General features: G+C 42.5%; 1 protein-coding gene across 1 annotated transcript in view; it reads left to right on the top strand.

Moving 5' to 3' along the window:
* The first annotated feature begins 9,432 nt into the window (after positions 1-9,432).
* The window catches only part of NCEH1 (neutral cholesterol ester hydrolase 1), a 64,008-nt gene continuing 58,697 nt past the window's right edge, over positions 9,433-14,743 (top strand). Inside the window, exon 1 of the mRNA XM_079767394.1 lies at positions 9,433-9,681. Within this exon, the coding sequence (XP_079623520.1) occupies positions 9,544-9,681 (138 nt within the window). The 5' untranslated portion in view covers positions 9,433-9,543. The remainder of the gene's footprint in view (positions 9,682-14,743) is intronic.

Here is a 14,743-nt window from a genome sequence, read left to right as displayed (position 1 = left end):
GCCTGCAAGGGAGGGCAGTTGTGAGGGACCAGGCCTGCAATGGAGGGCAGTTGAGAGGGACCAGGCTTGCAAGGGAGGGCAGTTGGAGGTGATCAACCCTGCAGGAGAGGGCAGTTAGGGGTGACCAGGCTGGCAGAGGAGGGAAGTTGGGGGCAAACAGGCTGGCAGCAGAGTGGTTAGGGGGTGATCAGGCTGGCAGGCAGAAGCGGTTAGGGGCAATCAGGAAGGCAGGCAGGCAAACAGTTGGGAGCCAGCAGTCCTGGATTGTGAGAGGGATGTCCGACTGCCCTCCAGGAGTCCCAGATTGGAGAGGGTACAGGCTGGGCTGAGGGACAACCCCCCGCCGTGCACGAATTTCATGCACCGGGCCTCTAGTCTATACTAATAATAGAGGAATATGCAAATTGTCCAGGACGCCATCATAGTAACAGTAATGACCGAACAGCAGGCTGCGTGGGGCAACCAGGCCAGCAGGGGGGGCAGTTGGGAGCGACCAGGCTGGGGGGTAGGAGGGGCAGTGCGGAGTGACCAGGCCGGCAGGGGAGGTGCAGTTGGGGACAACCAGGCTGGCAGGGGGTAGCAGTTAGGGGTGACCAGGCCAGCAGGGGGGCAGTTAGAGGCTATCAGGCCAGCAGGCAGAGGTGGTTAGGAGTGATCAGGCTGGCAGGGGGGGCAGTTAGGGGTGATTAGGCAGGCGGGCAGGTGAGCAGTTAGGAGCCAATGGTCCCAGATTGTGAGAGGGATGTCCAACTGCTGGTTTAGGCTCAATCCCCAGCAGTCAGACATCCCCGGAGGGGTCCTGGATTAGAGAGGGTGCAGGCTGGGTTTCAGGGACCCCCTCCATGCATGAATTTTGTGCACTGGGCCTCTAGTGTTATCATATAGTAGGTACCTCAAGACAGCACTTCTATATTGTTTGATTTTTTTTAGATTGTGAACAAGGATTACTTTTATAATTTAAAACTATGAAAATAGAACACCCTCAATTGTATCATTTTCTTTGCCAAACCTTTCACTTCCTGTTAATTACCAATAACATACATTCAAGAACTTTCCCATGAAAGTTAAGTGTTTTATCAACTCTCCCCTAATCAGAAAGAAGAAATATGGTTTCATGCTATGAAAATAAGGAACATAAATTCAGAGGCCTACTTCCTGAAAAGTTTTGGAATACCTTAAGGGAGAAACCACAAATAATATATTTATTTACAATTTTACAATTAGAAATTAAATCATCTACCCAGAAACTTTACAAGTAATAATATAAATATAAAAACAACAACAACAAAACACAACTTGAGGTTCAAGTCTATTAATCTCTTCCATTATCTTGTTAGAACTTTAATAAATATATTTACTATCTTAGGTTCCAAGAGAAAAATCAAATATGTGTGTAACAAGATTATTACAAGGAAAAGAATTTTTTAGAAAAATAACAAAACACCTTTGGTGAACAAGCTCTGACTTGACTTCTTGCACATACCTAAAATCCCTCATGACAGACAAGTTTTTATTATTGTGGCACAGTTCCTCTTCCTTTTTTTTTTCTTTTAAATATATTTTTATTGATTTCAGAGAGGAAGGGAGAGGAGAGAGAGATAGAAACATCAATGATGAAAGAGAATCATTGATGGCTGCCTTTGGCATGCTCCACACTGGGGATTGAGCCTATAACCTAGACATGTGCCCTGACCAGGAATCTAACCATGACCTAGTTCATAGCTCAACACTCAACCAGTGAGCCATGCTGGCTGGGCACAGTTCCTCTTCTTGAACCAGGAAAGGGGAATTTAAGCAGAGGCTTTGCTTCGCAGGCTATAGAAATGAAGAGCCAGATTCTAGTTCATTGTCTTTGGCTGCCACCACATTACAGGGCTTCACTTCCTCCTGCTTCACATGATAGTCCTTTTTATATCTCCTCTCAAATGTGGGCATATTCTGCCAGAAGCCAAGGATTCCACTGTGGTCTCCCTTTCCCATGAATACTGAACAGCTCAGGCTGAATCAAAGTGCACTTGGCTCTACTACATTTGCAAAGGATGTGAATCTGCTTCATAATACTGGGTCCAAAAACACATCATTTTTCTTTAGTGTCCTAAATTAGATTTATCTGCTGTTGGGGAGCACATGAGACTTTGGTTGGAAAGTTTGTAAGGAGGACATTCCGAGAAAAGGGAAGTGTGTGGAAGGCCGCCTGCCCTATTTATCGGAATTCTGACTTAGGGGAGTGCTGAAGGCGGTGCCCCTAATTATTCCTTGACCTTTCCAAACTAGACTGTGCACATGCGACGTCCCAGGAGGGGGAGGGGTTATTGGAATCCTTATGCTTAAGTCTTTGGGTGTCCTTGCTTAAAGGACACTGCAAACACATGTGTCGTCCCAAGATTACTTACCCTACTGATTGTATCTTAAAGATAAACTTTATCTTAAACTGCTGCTACAATAAAAGCCTAACAAGGCAGGTAATCAAGCCTGTCTGGTTCCTTTAGCCAGGCAGTTCCTTAGCCCTCTCTTTCACAGCAAATGTTGTGTTGGAGTAATCCATTCATCTGTCGATCAGGGTCTGCTGGTCAGCCCCGGCAGTCTGCCTAAACTTGGTACTCATCAGAATTGGTGGGAAATCGAACCCATCTTGTTAAGCTGATTATACAGGACAATGTTGATAGGGCAGACAGGCTCTACTCCTCTAAGATCATAAACAATCTGGATCATCAAAAGTAATCCAGAAACATCAATGATGAGAGAGAATCATTGATCGGCTGCCTCCTGCATGCCCCCTACTGGTAATCGAGCCTGCAATCCGGGCATGTGCCCTTAACCAGAATCAAACCCGGGACCCTTCAGTCCGAAGGCTGATGTTCTATCCACTGAACCAAACCAGCTAGGATTCATCATTGATGTTTCTATCTCTCTCTCTCCCTCTCTCTTCCTCTCTGAAATCAATACAAACATATATATTTTTAAAAAAGTAATCCAGAAAATGTGTGGGAAAGAATTCTGGTCTTCAGTCCATTCTGATTACCTGTCAGGTGTTAATTATTGAGGTCTGCATGAATTATTTGCAAGCAGGCTTCTCTACTCCTTTCATGCTACACTTGAACAAGAATACCTTTTATTTCTGCCAGTCATGACATTCCCCCAAATCCGTCCTCAGGCATTTCCAAACTACCCCTACTTAGCAGCTGTCCCAGAATGCTGTGTGGGAGTAAGTCTGATATCCTCATTACCCTCAGAATTGCCTTCACTATGTTTCAGGAAAAAGGCACTAGAAGTCAGACCAGAATCTACCTTCCCCTCAAAGGACTGGTCTCTAGCTCTCCCTCTCCTCCTTCCCTCCTCCAGTGATTCTGAAATGCAAAACAGCTATCTTCCTGTAGTACTGATAGGATCGTCAATGTCATGAAGTTTTTCCTGGAAAGGAACTCTCACTCCTATATGTATTTTGTTTAATGCTACTTTATTACATGAATTGTTTAAACATGAGTTGTTATGAGATATTAAATCAAATTAAATTTCAACATTATTTACTTACTGAGACATTGAAATATATCAAAATTTCATAATTATTAGTTAAAAATCACAAGTCTGATATATCATATTTTGTTAAATATGATATACACATTTATCAAACTAAAAAACACAAATTATATAGATTATAGAACTTATTATTACTTTTATTACTTCAAGTATTTAAAAAAGTATTAATGCTACGGATTTATTTATTTTTTTGTTATTTATATACTATTCTCATTATTAGTTCTCATTCCTCTTAGGGATTATCTTCCTAGGGTACAGAAATATTAATTACTTTGAGGATATAGTACCAAATAAAAAAAACCCAGAAAACATCAATCCAAGGTGTCAGCATATTAGGCCAGGTTGTAACTTTTAAATTTCAGCTGCTCATCTTCAGGCTGTACTTCCCTTTTGTACCTATCTTTTTGTGGTCAAGATGACAATGTGAACCTTACAATAAGGTATTTTGGACAGAGCAGAGTCAGTAAGAATAACAGGAGAATAAATCATGGACTATTAGAGCTAGAGAACACCTTAAAAACAGTCTCTGCTACTTCATTTTCTAAACAAGGAACATGAGAAGGAAAAGGAAGCAGATACTGGTGGCAAGGAGACTATTAAACTGGCCTTTGTAATAGTTCATGAATCATGCTTCTATAGTCCTGAACAAGGGTGATAGCAATAAAAAAGAAAGTGAGTGTGAGAGCCAGGGTAAACAAAATTGAAGACTTGTTAGTGACTGATTAGATACAGGAGAATAATATAAAGCTAGGTAGAAGTGCAAGTTTCTATAATCCACAGCATGCTATAGGGAGTTGATTTTATAGCAAAGTATAGTTTATTTCCAGCAGAGCCTAACTTGTTTCTCAAGGCAATAAAATTAGTAAAACCACTGAATGGAGGCACTGCCCTTGTACAAAGCTATCGGATATCCTCAACAGGACTGGTTATCAAATTCATTTTTCTTCATACTGTGCAATAACTTTAGGTGTTTTAAAACAGTGCTACTCAAAGTGTGATCTGTAGATCAGAAGCAGTCTATAAACTATTCTAAGTTCACAATGAGATAAGTACAGAAATTACAAGTTAGCATTTAGAAACTTGAATAGCTTGCTGTGACGTCCAAGTGGATGATCACAGGGTAACGTAACAAAAATACTGGCCTGAAAGAACTGAAAAATAACCCTGGTCCTTCACCAAGGACAGTTTGAGAAGCCCTGTTTTCAAAGACAAGAAAATATATTTATAATACATGAAGTTATAAAAGCAGGTAATAAAACTTTATATTATATGAAACCACTTTTATAAATATATACATTTATCTAATAGTAAAAGTAGAAATATATTTTTAAAAAAGATTAAATAACATAATGTATAAAAAATATTTAGAATACTGCCTGATACAGAGAAACACTCAAGAGGTGTTTGTGACAATGATGATAATGATGACGACACAGAAGACAACGATGCTGGGAACTCTGCAGTTTCCAGTCCTATTCTTGCTGTTTGATAATCATCAAGGATTTTCATTTTATTCCAAAGCTGCTACTGCCACCACTGTGCTTCCTGTTTTGTGTGGGGTTTTCTTGCTGCTGGTGCGGACCCCAGCCCAGAAGTCTCTACCTTGTCATTGTGCCATTCCAAATACACAGTCATCATTAGTCATGGATTCTTCCCATGGCCGCCAAGCCTCATGGCTCTTTCTCTTTTGGGTCAGTTTCAACAGGTATTAACAGGCTATTAAGCTTACCAAGAACCCTTACACTACCTTAGGCTGCTTAATAATCAAAATGCAGAGTGTTGCTTGTGAAAGTCAGCTTACATCTCTCCTTATCTAAATTTATAAAAGAAAACAAGGAGTTTTGTAAAACCCTACCATTTACAGAGGAGGGCGCTAGGTGGAAGAGGCCCACAGACCACATGATTGGTCCATAATTGAATTAGGACTAGTTGCCAATGCTCTTTCTCATACCCCTCATTGTCTTTCACAACTCTATCCTGCAATTCTACAAGTTCCTAGAGATGCCTGCATTGTGTTTATTTTGTCTTCTTGGAAAATACATAAATATCAGGTTTGGTATATATTTTTGTTTTGTGCATTCACTAATTTAATTCTGGAAATTTAGAGAAGTATAGCTGAAAGAAACACAAAAGATCACCTGATGAAGGTTCAGAAGTAAAGTTTTGGTAGCATCTGAGTCTGTTGTCCATCTCAGCTATTGCCTAAATGTATGACTTGGGGCAGGTTACTTAACTTCGCATATCTCCTCTCATATCCTGAAGTAGTAATATTACTCATCTCCCTTTCAGCAATGACTGGCAAAGCATGTGCTTAATAAATGATAGCTATTATTATTAGCACAACCCTACCATTTACAGAGGAGGAAGCTAGGTGGAAGAGGCCCACAGACCACATGGTTGGTCCATAATTGAATTAGGACTAGTTCACAGAGATGCCTGCATTGTGTTTATTTTGTCTTCTTGGAAAATATATAAATATCAGGTTCAGTATATATTTTTGCTTTGTGCATTCACTAACTTAATTCTGGAAGTGCAGTGGTGTGGACCTATACATGGATAGAAAGGGTGAGAAAGAACAAATGCAACTAAGTGTGATTCCTGTGTATCTAATAGATGTGCTGACCACCGGCCAGCCTCTGCCTTCAGGAATTCACAAATACCTGTATTAATGAGCTGGTTTTACAAAATGTTAAAAATCATTATAATTGTGAGTTCCCAAATGGTTGTATCAGGGCTTTCAGTTACAAACAACAGAATCAACTCACTCTAGCTAGTTTTAACAGAAAAGGGTGATTCTCAGAGGCTAGTGCTGCGTGGAGCAGTATCCAAAGCCACCATTAGACCACCCCCAGTGCCTCTGGGAACAATGCGTACAGATACTAACACCAACCTTCACCTCTTATGCCACGAAGAACTCCATGACTCTCAACAGGACTCTGCACAGTGTCTTCTTCCTCTTGATGATTTTTTGAGTCAAAGGTCTCCAGGAGTGCTGCTAATGACAGAATCCAGGGCACATGCTGGGTGTCTGGGATGTGGGAGAGACTGGAAAGTTGACATTTATAGCTTCCAACTTTCACAATGTGGGAAACTACCAACATTTATAAAGAGTGTTCAGCCCTGGCCGGGTGGCTCAGTTGGCTAGAGCGTCATCCCAATATGCCAAGCTTGTAGGTTTGATCTCTGGTGAGGGCACAACAAGTATCAACCAATGAATGCATAAATAATTGGATAACAAATTGATGTCTCTCTCTTTCTCTCAAAAAAAATAAAATAAAGGAATAAAAGATAAAAAATATTGCTGAGTGGTCCCCCATATTTCTCATAAATAGCAGTGCTTTTGGACTAGATGAATCAAGTTTTTGTTCCTGTAAATTAAAAAAAAAAAAGTTTTTCAAAAGATTTCAGAAGGACACAGATATAACAAATGTCCACTATGGCACTCATGCAAGTTTTCTTTGAAATAATGTTCCTTTAATAGGGTCCCAAACTTATCCTATATAATAAAAGCCTAATATGCATATTGACCTAACGGCTGAATGACTGGTGGAATGACCAGTTGCTATGAGGTGCACTGACCACCAGGGGGCAGATGCTAAACGCAGGAGCTGCCCCCAGCCCGCAGGCCCCAGGCCAGCCAAGGTGGGTGCTAGCACCCCCCCCCCCCCATTGCCCTGCTGGTTGCCCCGCAGAGGGAGGCGACTGGTGGTGGCAGCAGGGGGTGCGGCCAGTGAGCGGGCAGTGCCAGGCCGACCAAGGCAGGTGCCAGTGGGAGCCCCCGATTGCCCCACTGGTCACCCCACAGATCGGCCCTGATCGTTGGCCAGTCCTAGGGACCCTACCCATGCACAAATTTCGTGCACCGGGCCTCTAGTTCACTATAAAGCATATGAAGAGTCAGATGATTCACTTTTTATTTAAAAAAAAATATTTTTATTGATTTCAGAGAGGAAGGGAAAGGGATAGAAACATCAATGATGAGAGAGATTCATCAATCGGCTGCCTCCTGTACACCCCACACTGGGGATCGAGCCCACAACCTGGACATGTGCCCTGACTGGGAATCTTCTGGTTCATAGGTCAACGCTCAACCACTGAGCCACACCTGTGAGGTAGATGATTCACCTTTTAAAGAAAATGAAATAAGTGAATATTTCTGGGGAGTTAGTTTAAAACTTTCCTTTTTATGTTTTCCCTCCAGCACTTCCTTTTTATCTCCTATTTTTACCTACTCTGCCTCTTTTTTCCCTTGTCTTTTTCTCTGAATCTATGATTCCTCTAAATGTACTTATTGATAATTTATATAAATGGCATTTTCATTAAATTTTTAAAAAAGTATTGAGTTAATTTACCAATGCTTCCTAATGTTCATTCATTAAAAATATTTGTTAAGCACCTACTATGTGCCAGGCCACTAGGGATATGGCAGTGAATAAAACAGACAAACCTCTTTCTTCTTAGTAGGTGTAGTAAGAATTTTAAATTACTTTAAGATCTTACAAAAAGTGGGATGAAGTTTAATAAGAGAAAAGCAAAATTACCAGTAAATAATTCAATTTTCAACAACAATATATCTTTAATGTTGAGTTTCTTCATTTTGCTATAAATTCTGGCAGTTAGGATAATCTACAACCTGGCTAAAATGAAAGGTTAGCCTAAAAAGTCAGGAGGTATCTTGCTCAACATGGAATGTGTAGGAAATATGTCCTTTTTTGGCATGTCAAGAGCCCCCATAGCAAACTTTGATTAGAGAGTTGGCTTGGTTCCTATCAACTCAGTTTAGGCCTTGAGGAGAACAAAACATATGAACTTGGAAAGGCTAGCAAAGGATAATATTTTACAACAAAAGTAGAGCTTTATTAAAAGTGCCCTTTTAAATATGTTTAGCTCTGGTTGTAGTTCTGGATTCGAGTGCTTTTTAGGGTTCCATTGACCTACTAAGGATTTTTTTCAGGTGGCATTTCCCCATTTAGTAATATTTTTAGTATAGACTCATGTATTTTTTATTACATTCAATGGTTTAAAATCCATCATTATTATTCATTTTGATGTTAAAATCACCCCAACTTTAACCATTGGGAGATCCTTAAAGCTGCCACTTGAGTCCTTTTGACCAGTCCCCTTCATTTTTTAAAAAATATATTTTATTGATTTTTTACAGAGAGGAAGGAAGAGGGATAGAGAGTTAGAAACATCAATCAGCTGCCTCTTGCACACCCCCTACTGGGGATGTGCCCGCAACCAAGGTACATGCCCTTGACCGGAATCGAACCTGGGACCCTGCAGTCCGCAGGACTACGCTTTATCCACTGAGCCAAACGGGTCAGGGCCTCTTCATTTTTTAAGCACTTCTTTATCTTCTAGCACAAAGGGCCAATCCTGTATTTTATCTGCCAGAGAGAGAGAGGGAGACACACAGAGAGAAGCATTGGTTGTGATCAAGCCCCCAACCTGGGTATGTGCCCTGACCAGAATGGAACCCTCGACCTTTCCATACACTGGAAGACACTCCAACTGAACCACACGGGCCAGGGCTGGAGAGTGGGATTTAGAAATCCACACTTAGGTGCTAGAACTACTACTGGCTTGTCCTTGCTTGCACTATACGAATTTGTAATTATCTTCCTTCCCCATTTTTATCTCTCTCCTTTTCTCCATTTTGAGTCAGCAAGGCTTTGGACAAACAGTGTTTCAGCTTTCCATTTGAGAACCTTCAGGGGGCAGCCCTTGTGCAATACAGACCTGTGTCCTCCAGAGTCCGCTGTGCTGCGCCCAGAGCAGCCTCGGCGCGGTCTCCAACCTGGAGTGTGTGCACTTTGCAAGGACACCGAAGAGGGGGGCGCGTCTGCGCTCCCACTTCCTCCCGACGCCGCCTCTGATTGGCTCCTGGGCGCATAAGAAACCAGTGAATGAGCAGCTGGCCCTCGCATAAACTTGCTCGAGGTCCTCGCGTGGCATCGCCCTTTCGTCCTCGTCCGCCCGCAGATCGCCGGCCCCCGGGGGAGGATGAGGACGTCCTGTGTGGTGCTCACCGCCCTGGTGGCGCTGGCCGCCTATTACATCTACATCCCCCTGCCCAGCTCCCTGTCCGATCCCTGGAAGCTGATGCTGCTGGACGCGACTTTCCGGGGCGCACAGCAAGTGGTGAGACGCAGCCCAGCGCTGGTTTTTTCTCTCTCCCTCCTCTCAAGTGGTATTTGAAGGGGAAGCAAAATTTCCGGACCGTGTCCCACGAGAATGCATGTTTTCCTAACGCAGTGAGGCAACTGCTTTTCTTTTTAAGGTGGTTCCATGTGGCATTTTTCGGGGTTTCGCCTTCGCCTCCTTGCTAGCGGCGGGCTGGCTCTCCGTCTCCTTGTCTGCGTGGGCGAAGGAGAAGGTGAAGTTCTTTGCATAGAATTTGACAACTGTTTAACCCTTCGTCTGACCTACACAGCCCCCTCTTTCTTGGTTTGCAAAGTCAAAACAGTCTTTCGCCCTAGCCGGCTGCCCGGCAGCCTGATGGGTCGCGGGTTCGATCCTGGTCAAGGGCATGTACCTCCGTGGCAGGCTCAATACCTGGCCCTGGTCCGGGGCGCCTGCGGGAGGCACTCTCACATCGATGTTTCTGTCTCTGCCTCTTCCCCTCCCTCCAACTCTCTCTCTCAAAGCCAATGGAAAATATTCTCGTGTGAGGATTAACAACAACAACAATTTTGCAGCGTTTTATAAACCTCCTCTCCCCCATTTCATTCTCCGAAAGGGGCCGGCAGAGAGCGATTTAAATATTGTCAGGACAGCTCTGGATAAAACCGGCTCTCGTTTCCAGCAATGCAGCCACCTTAAAAGCAGAAGCCGGCACAGGCGGTGTCCCAACCAACATCCCCAGGCTGTGGAGCTCTCCATTCCCGGGGGCCAGCGGTCTGGGCTCCTCTAAGCACTTGAGGAACCGCTCAGATCTCCCCTTTCATGCGTGGCATTTACCAGCTTAGCCCAAGGAAGAAGGCCAGGAGGCCTGGCTGGCTGCAGGAGAGGCTTGGAGGCCAGCAGCCCGTGTTTGCATGATGCATTTGTTTCCTGCCTGCTCTGCAGCATTTATTTGATGTCCTTGGCTGTGGAGGAGATAACCTTTGCCTGAGCCAGAATACACTGGCTTGCCCTGGCTTACCCTGGTAGAGTAACATTTCTTTCTACTGGATCATGGCTGTCTATTTCTCCTCTTCCCCCCTCTGCCCCCCAAACAGGAAAATATTACTGTCTCTGCTTTATTTTATGGTAAGAGGCCTTATTTTTAGTGCCAGAGACTCTAAAACCTAAACTACCATCTGCAGCCAAGGCTGAGCCCTATGATTGTACAGCATTTCTGAACAGCTTGCTCTATCTAAGCTCCTAACCTTCCTCCAAAATCAAGTTTCCTTTCTCTCCCCAACCTTAGGCTTTAATCTCAGGCTATGTTTGTTAACTTTTTTTTTTAAGAATGACTAGAGAAAGAGGTGGAGGGTGGGAATCATGACTTTCCCTAATATTCCTTATCCTTCTCCGTCCTCATTGTGTGTAGGATTCCATAGTCTCTGAAGCTTTGTCCTATCAAAAAGCTCCTTTACCAGGGCACTGTCGCATATTCCTAGTAGGCATTTGCTTCTCTTGAGTCCAGCCACCTCCTTCACCCCTCAAGTTCCTGCTGTCTCCTAGGAAGTGTCTATGAAGCTACAGATCTTCTTCCTTTCCTCCTGCTCCCTAGAATGTTAAGGAATGACTACCCCCTTCTCCAGCATTGATTTCATGAAAGGCAGTCTTCATGTAGAAAGCCCTGCAATCCCTCTTTTCCTTCAGAAATTATGGAATTTGGGAGTAACATCCTTCAAGGATTCTGGGGTACAATGGTATTTACCTGGAGTGGGTTAAATAGTCTTTAGGAAATAGCAGATAGTAAGTAAGAGAAAACGGTGACTAAGAAAAAGAATAAGAAAAACGGGGGATGGGAGGAAGAATGAAACTTCTATGTTGGCCACAGAGATTAATTTTAGTTTTCAGGTCACCAAAGAAGTCTTCCCCATCATACCTGGGAAAAGCCAGGTTGCAAGAAAAGCCATTTTTCCCCAACAAGGCTACCAACCCATTAAAGTCAAGGCCTTTGGACCCTATGGTCCTTGACAGAAGAATGTGCCCCTAGCTGGTGCTTGGGAATGATAATGTATGTAATGCCAGGTCCCGGATATAGATGAAGTAGCCAAGTATCCTCACCTAGCAACGGAGCTTGGGACTGGCTTTGCACAGAAGGGGCTCTCATCTCTCGCCTTCGGAATTGAGAAATAGAAAAATCATTCAGACCGCATGGAAGCCTCTAATGCCCAGGAAAGCAGTTTTCCAATGTTGTTTCAGATTGTCCTGGGGAAGGACAATGTGGCTTGACACATTGTAATTAGATAAGAGCATGAGTGTTAGAGTCCTGCCTTCCCCAAGCACATCCCAGCCAGACCCCTTACTGATGGTGAGGCCAGGCAATTTCCTAACCTGCTCTGGTCCTCAGCTTTTCCTGTAAACTAAGGCTAACCTTGTAATGTTGTTGTGAGGTCTAGTAATGTACTTAAAGGCCTGAAAATTGTAGTCACTCTTTTAAGAGTTGTCCCGTAGGTCTGCTACGGCTTGTGGAGATTCCCAAGTCTGTGGGATTGCCCAACTCTGTTGAAACAATAAAACAAATGTAAACTGGAAGTAATTGAAACCTGGGGAGCTACCACAGACATTCCAGGGCATAAAGTTTGTTACCCAAATAATTTTAGAGATGATTGGTCCAATACAGAAGCAACTGAAGCTACTTCAGAAGTGAAGCTTGGCCTACTTCCTAACACAGCAGACTCATGCCTCCCCATCAAGAAGAACACAAATACTAATTTTTACTCTATTGTCATTGGCAAATGCTTCGCCCCTCAATCCGCTCTTACCTCCTTTGTTTTGTGCGGAAGAATTATGTTTATTGTACTTTTCTTCCTTGGAGTCCTCCGATATTACCTAAGAAGAAACCACTTGGAATTTTTCTCTAAGTCATCTCAAACACAGCTGCTACAGTAGATTCATCTGGGGAGCTTTAAAAAATCCTGATGCCCAAGTCATACCCTATACCAGTGATAGGCAAACTCATTAGTCAACAGAGCCAAATATCAACAGTACAACGATTGAAATTTCTTTTGAGAGCCGAAAACCGACTTCTGCACATGGGCCACGAAGTTTCAATCGCACTGTACGTGCGCGCCCGCACATGGTATTTTGTGGAAGAGCCACACTCAAGGGGCCAAAGAGCCGCATGTGGCTCGTGAGCCACAGTTTGCTGACCACTGCCCTATACCAACTTTATTTAGAATTTCTGTGAGGTGAGACCCAGGCATCAGTGTTTTTAAAAGCTCCCCAGGTGATTTCAAAGTACAGCATAATTTGAGAACCACTGTGCTTTAAGAGAAATAAAATGCACTGCAGATGTAGATAATGTATTTTCCTCAAACTGCTCAAGTTATGTTGCACATATGTTGCTGGGAATGAGCCTCTCATATTAGCATGGATTAGTCTACCAGATTAGTTGGTTGATATTTTGGCGCTAAGAGTCTAAGGGGATAAAACCCTAGCAAGGCAAATTTCAGTGTTACAGCAGAGCCATCAAATAAGACTTGAGCAGTGGGAAAGCACACACAAATGAAGGTCTGGGAAGGCAGGGAAGAGAGGTTTAGATAAAGATTGGGCATCAGAAAACTAGAGGGACAAAAGAATGGAGTTTGGGGAGGTTCCGATACTGATTTCAAACTGCTGTGCAAGGAAAGAGTTTAAAACCATGGTCGGCAAACTGCGTCTCGCGAGCTACATGCGCTCTTTGGCTCCTTGACGGTGGCTCTTCCACAAAAAACCACGGCCTGGGCGAGTCTATTTTGAAGAAGTGGTGTTAGAAGAAGTTTAAGTTTAAAAAATTTGGCTCTCAAAAGAAATTTCAATCTACTGTTGATATTTGGCTCTGTTGACTAATGAGTTTGCCGACCACTGGATTAGAGCATCATCCCAATAAACCAAGGTTTCGGGTTTGATCTCCATTCAGGGCACATACAAGAAGCAACCAAATGAATGCATCAATAAGTGGAACAACAAATTGATGTTTCTCTCTTTCTCAAATCAATAAATTAAAAAATACACACAACATAGTTATGTATATCTATATATATAGGTATAGAAAAAGCAGAAGGATATAATTTAAAATATAGGGATTTGGGGGGTCATAAGGTTATAGATTCTAGTTTTTCTACAATGATCATGTAATATAATAAATTAAAACTTTTTTGTAATAAGTTTTGTAGTAGGTTTCCTACTTCTAAGGTGGAATTGATGTGCCTATGTATATTAATGCGAATAATTTTTTAGTAATTATTCTATGAAGAAAATCAGGTGTTTTTTTAAAGGCTCTCCCAGTGGTCTGCTTGATGCTCAGTCACTTAGCTGTAACACAGGTGGAAAGCCTACTGTGTGGAGTTTTAGGGAGATGCTAAAATGACCTATAAGAAACTGCAGCCTAGGACAAGCCCTGTTAACATACAGCCATTAAAAAGGTAGGAGCTGACAGATGTTACAGAAGAGGTACAGTTATAGAAACTCAGAGGAAGCAAGGTTATATATATAGTTTAGAAAGGCGGTAAGATGGTGAATAAAGTTAATAACGGCATCTAAAGGGAGTTCAGAGTAAGAGCTTGACTTTTTTTTAAATCTTGATCATCTCTTAGCTTACATGAGATGTGACTTTTTGATAACATATGTAAAAGAGGTTGTTGAGATTGGTATTTCTACTGAACATCCTCCCTCTTTCTTATGGATGTCAGTGCTTTTGGACTAGTTGAGCAAGTTTTTTATTGTCCTGTAAAATGTCCCCAAACTCGTTGAAATCTAAAGTGATCGTACCTGAATATTCTGAGCATGATGTGGTTGTGGTTTAGGTGACAGCTCAGCTGGATGTCTTGCAGAGCTTCAACTTGCTAACCTTTTTCATAACCATTCATGCATGAACTGGGTGTGTGCTAATGGTAGGTAGATTTAACCTGAAAACAATAGTAATAACAAGTTTGTCTACCACCTTCTATACTTGCCATGATACATATTTCTTCAAGTAAGTTAGAGAGTTCACCAGTCACAAATTTTTTTAGCTTATATGGTGGGATTTTTCTTTAAATATCTCTATAGAGAGGCTTTAAGAATA

The sequence above is a fragment of the Cnephaeus nilssonii genome, assembly GCF_951640355.1.
Source record: "Cnephaeus nilssonii genome assembly, chromosome: 3".
Lineage (NCBI taxonomy): Eukaryota > Metazoa > Chordata > Mammalia > Chiroptera > Vespertilionidae > Cnephaeus > Cnephaeus nilssonii.
Note: the sequence above shows the minus strand (reverse complement) of the source record. Positions and strands in the feature narration are given on the sequence as shown.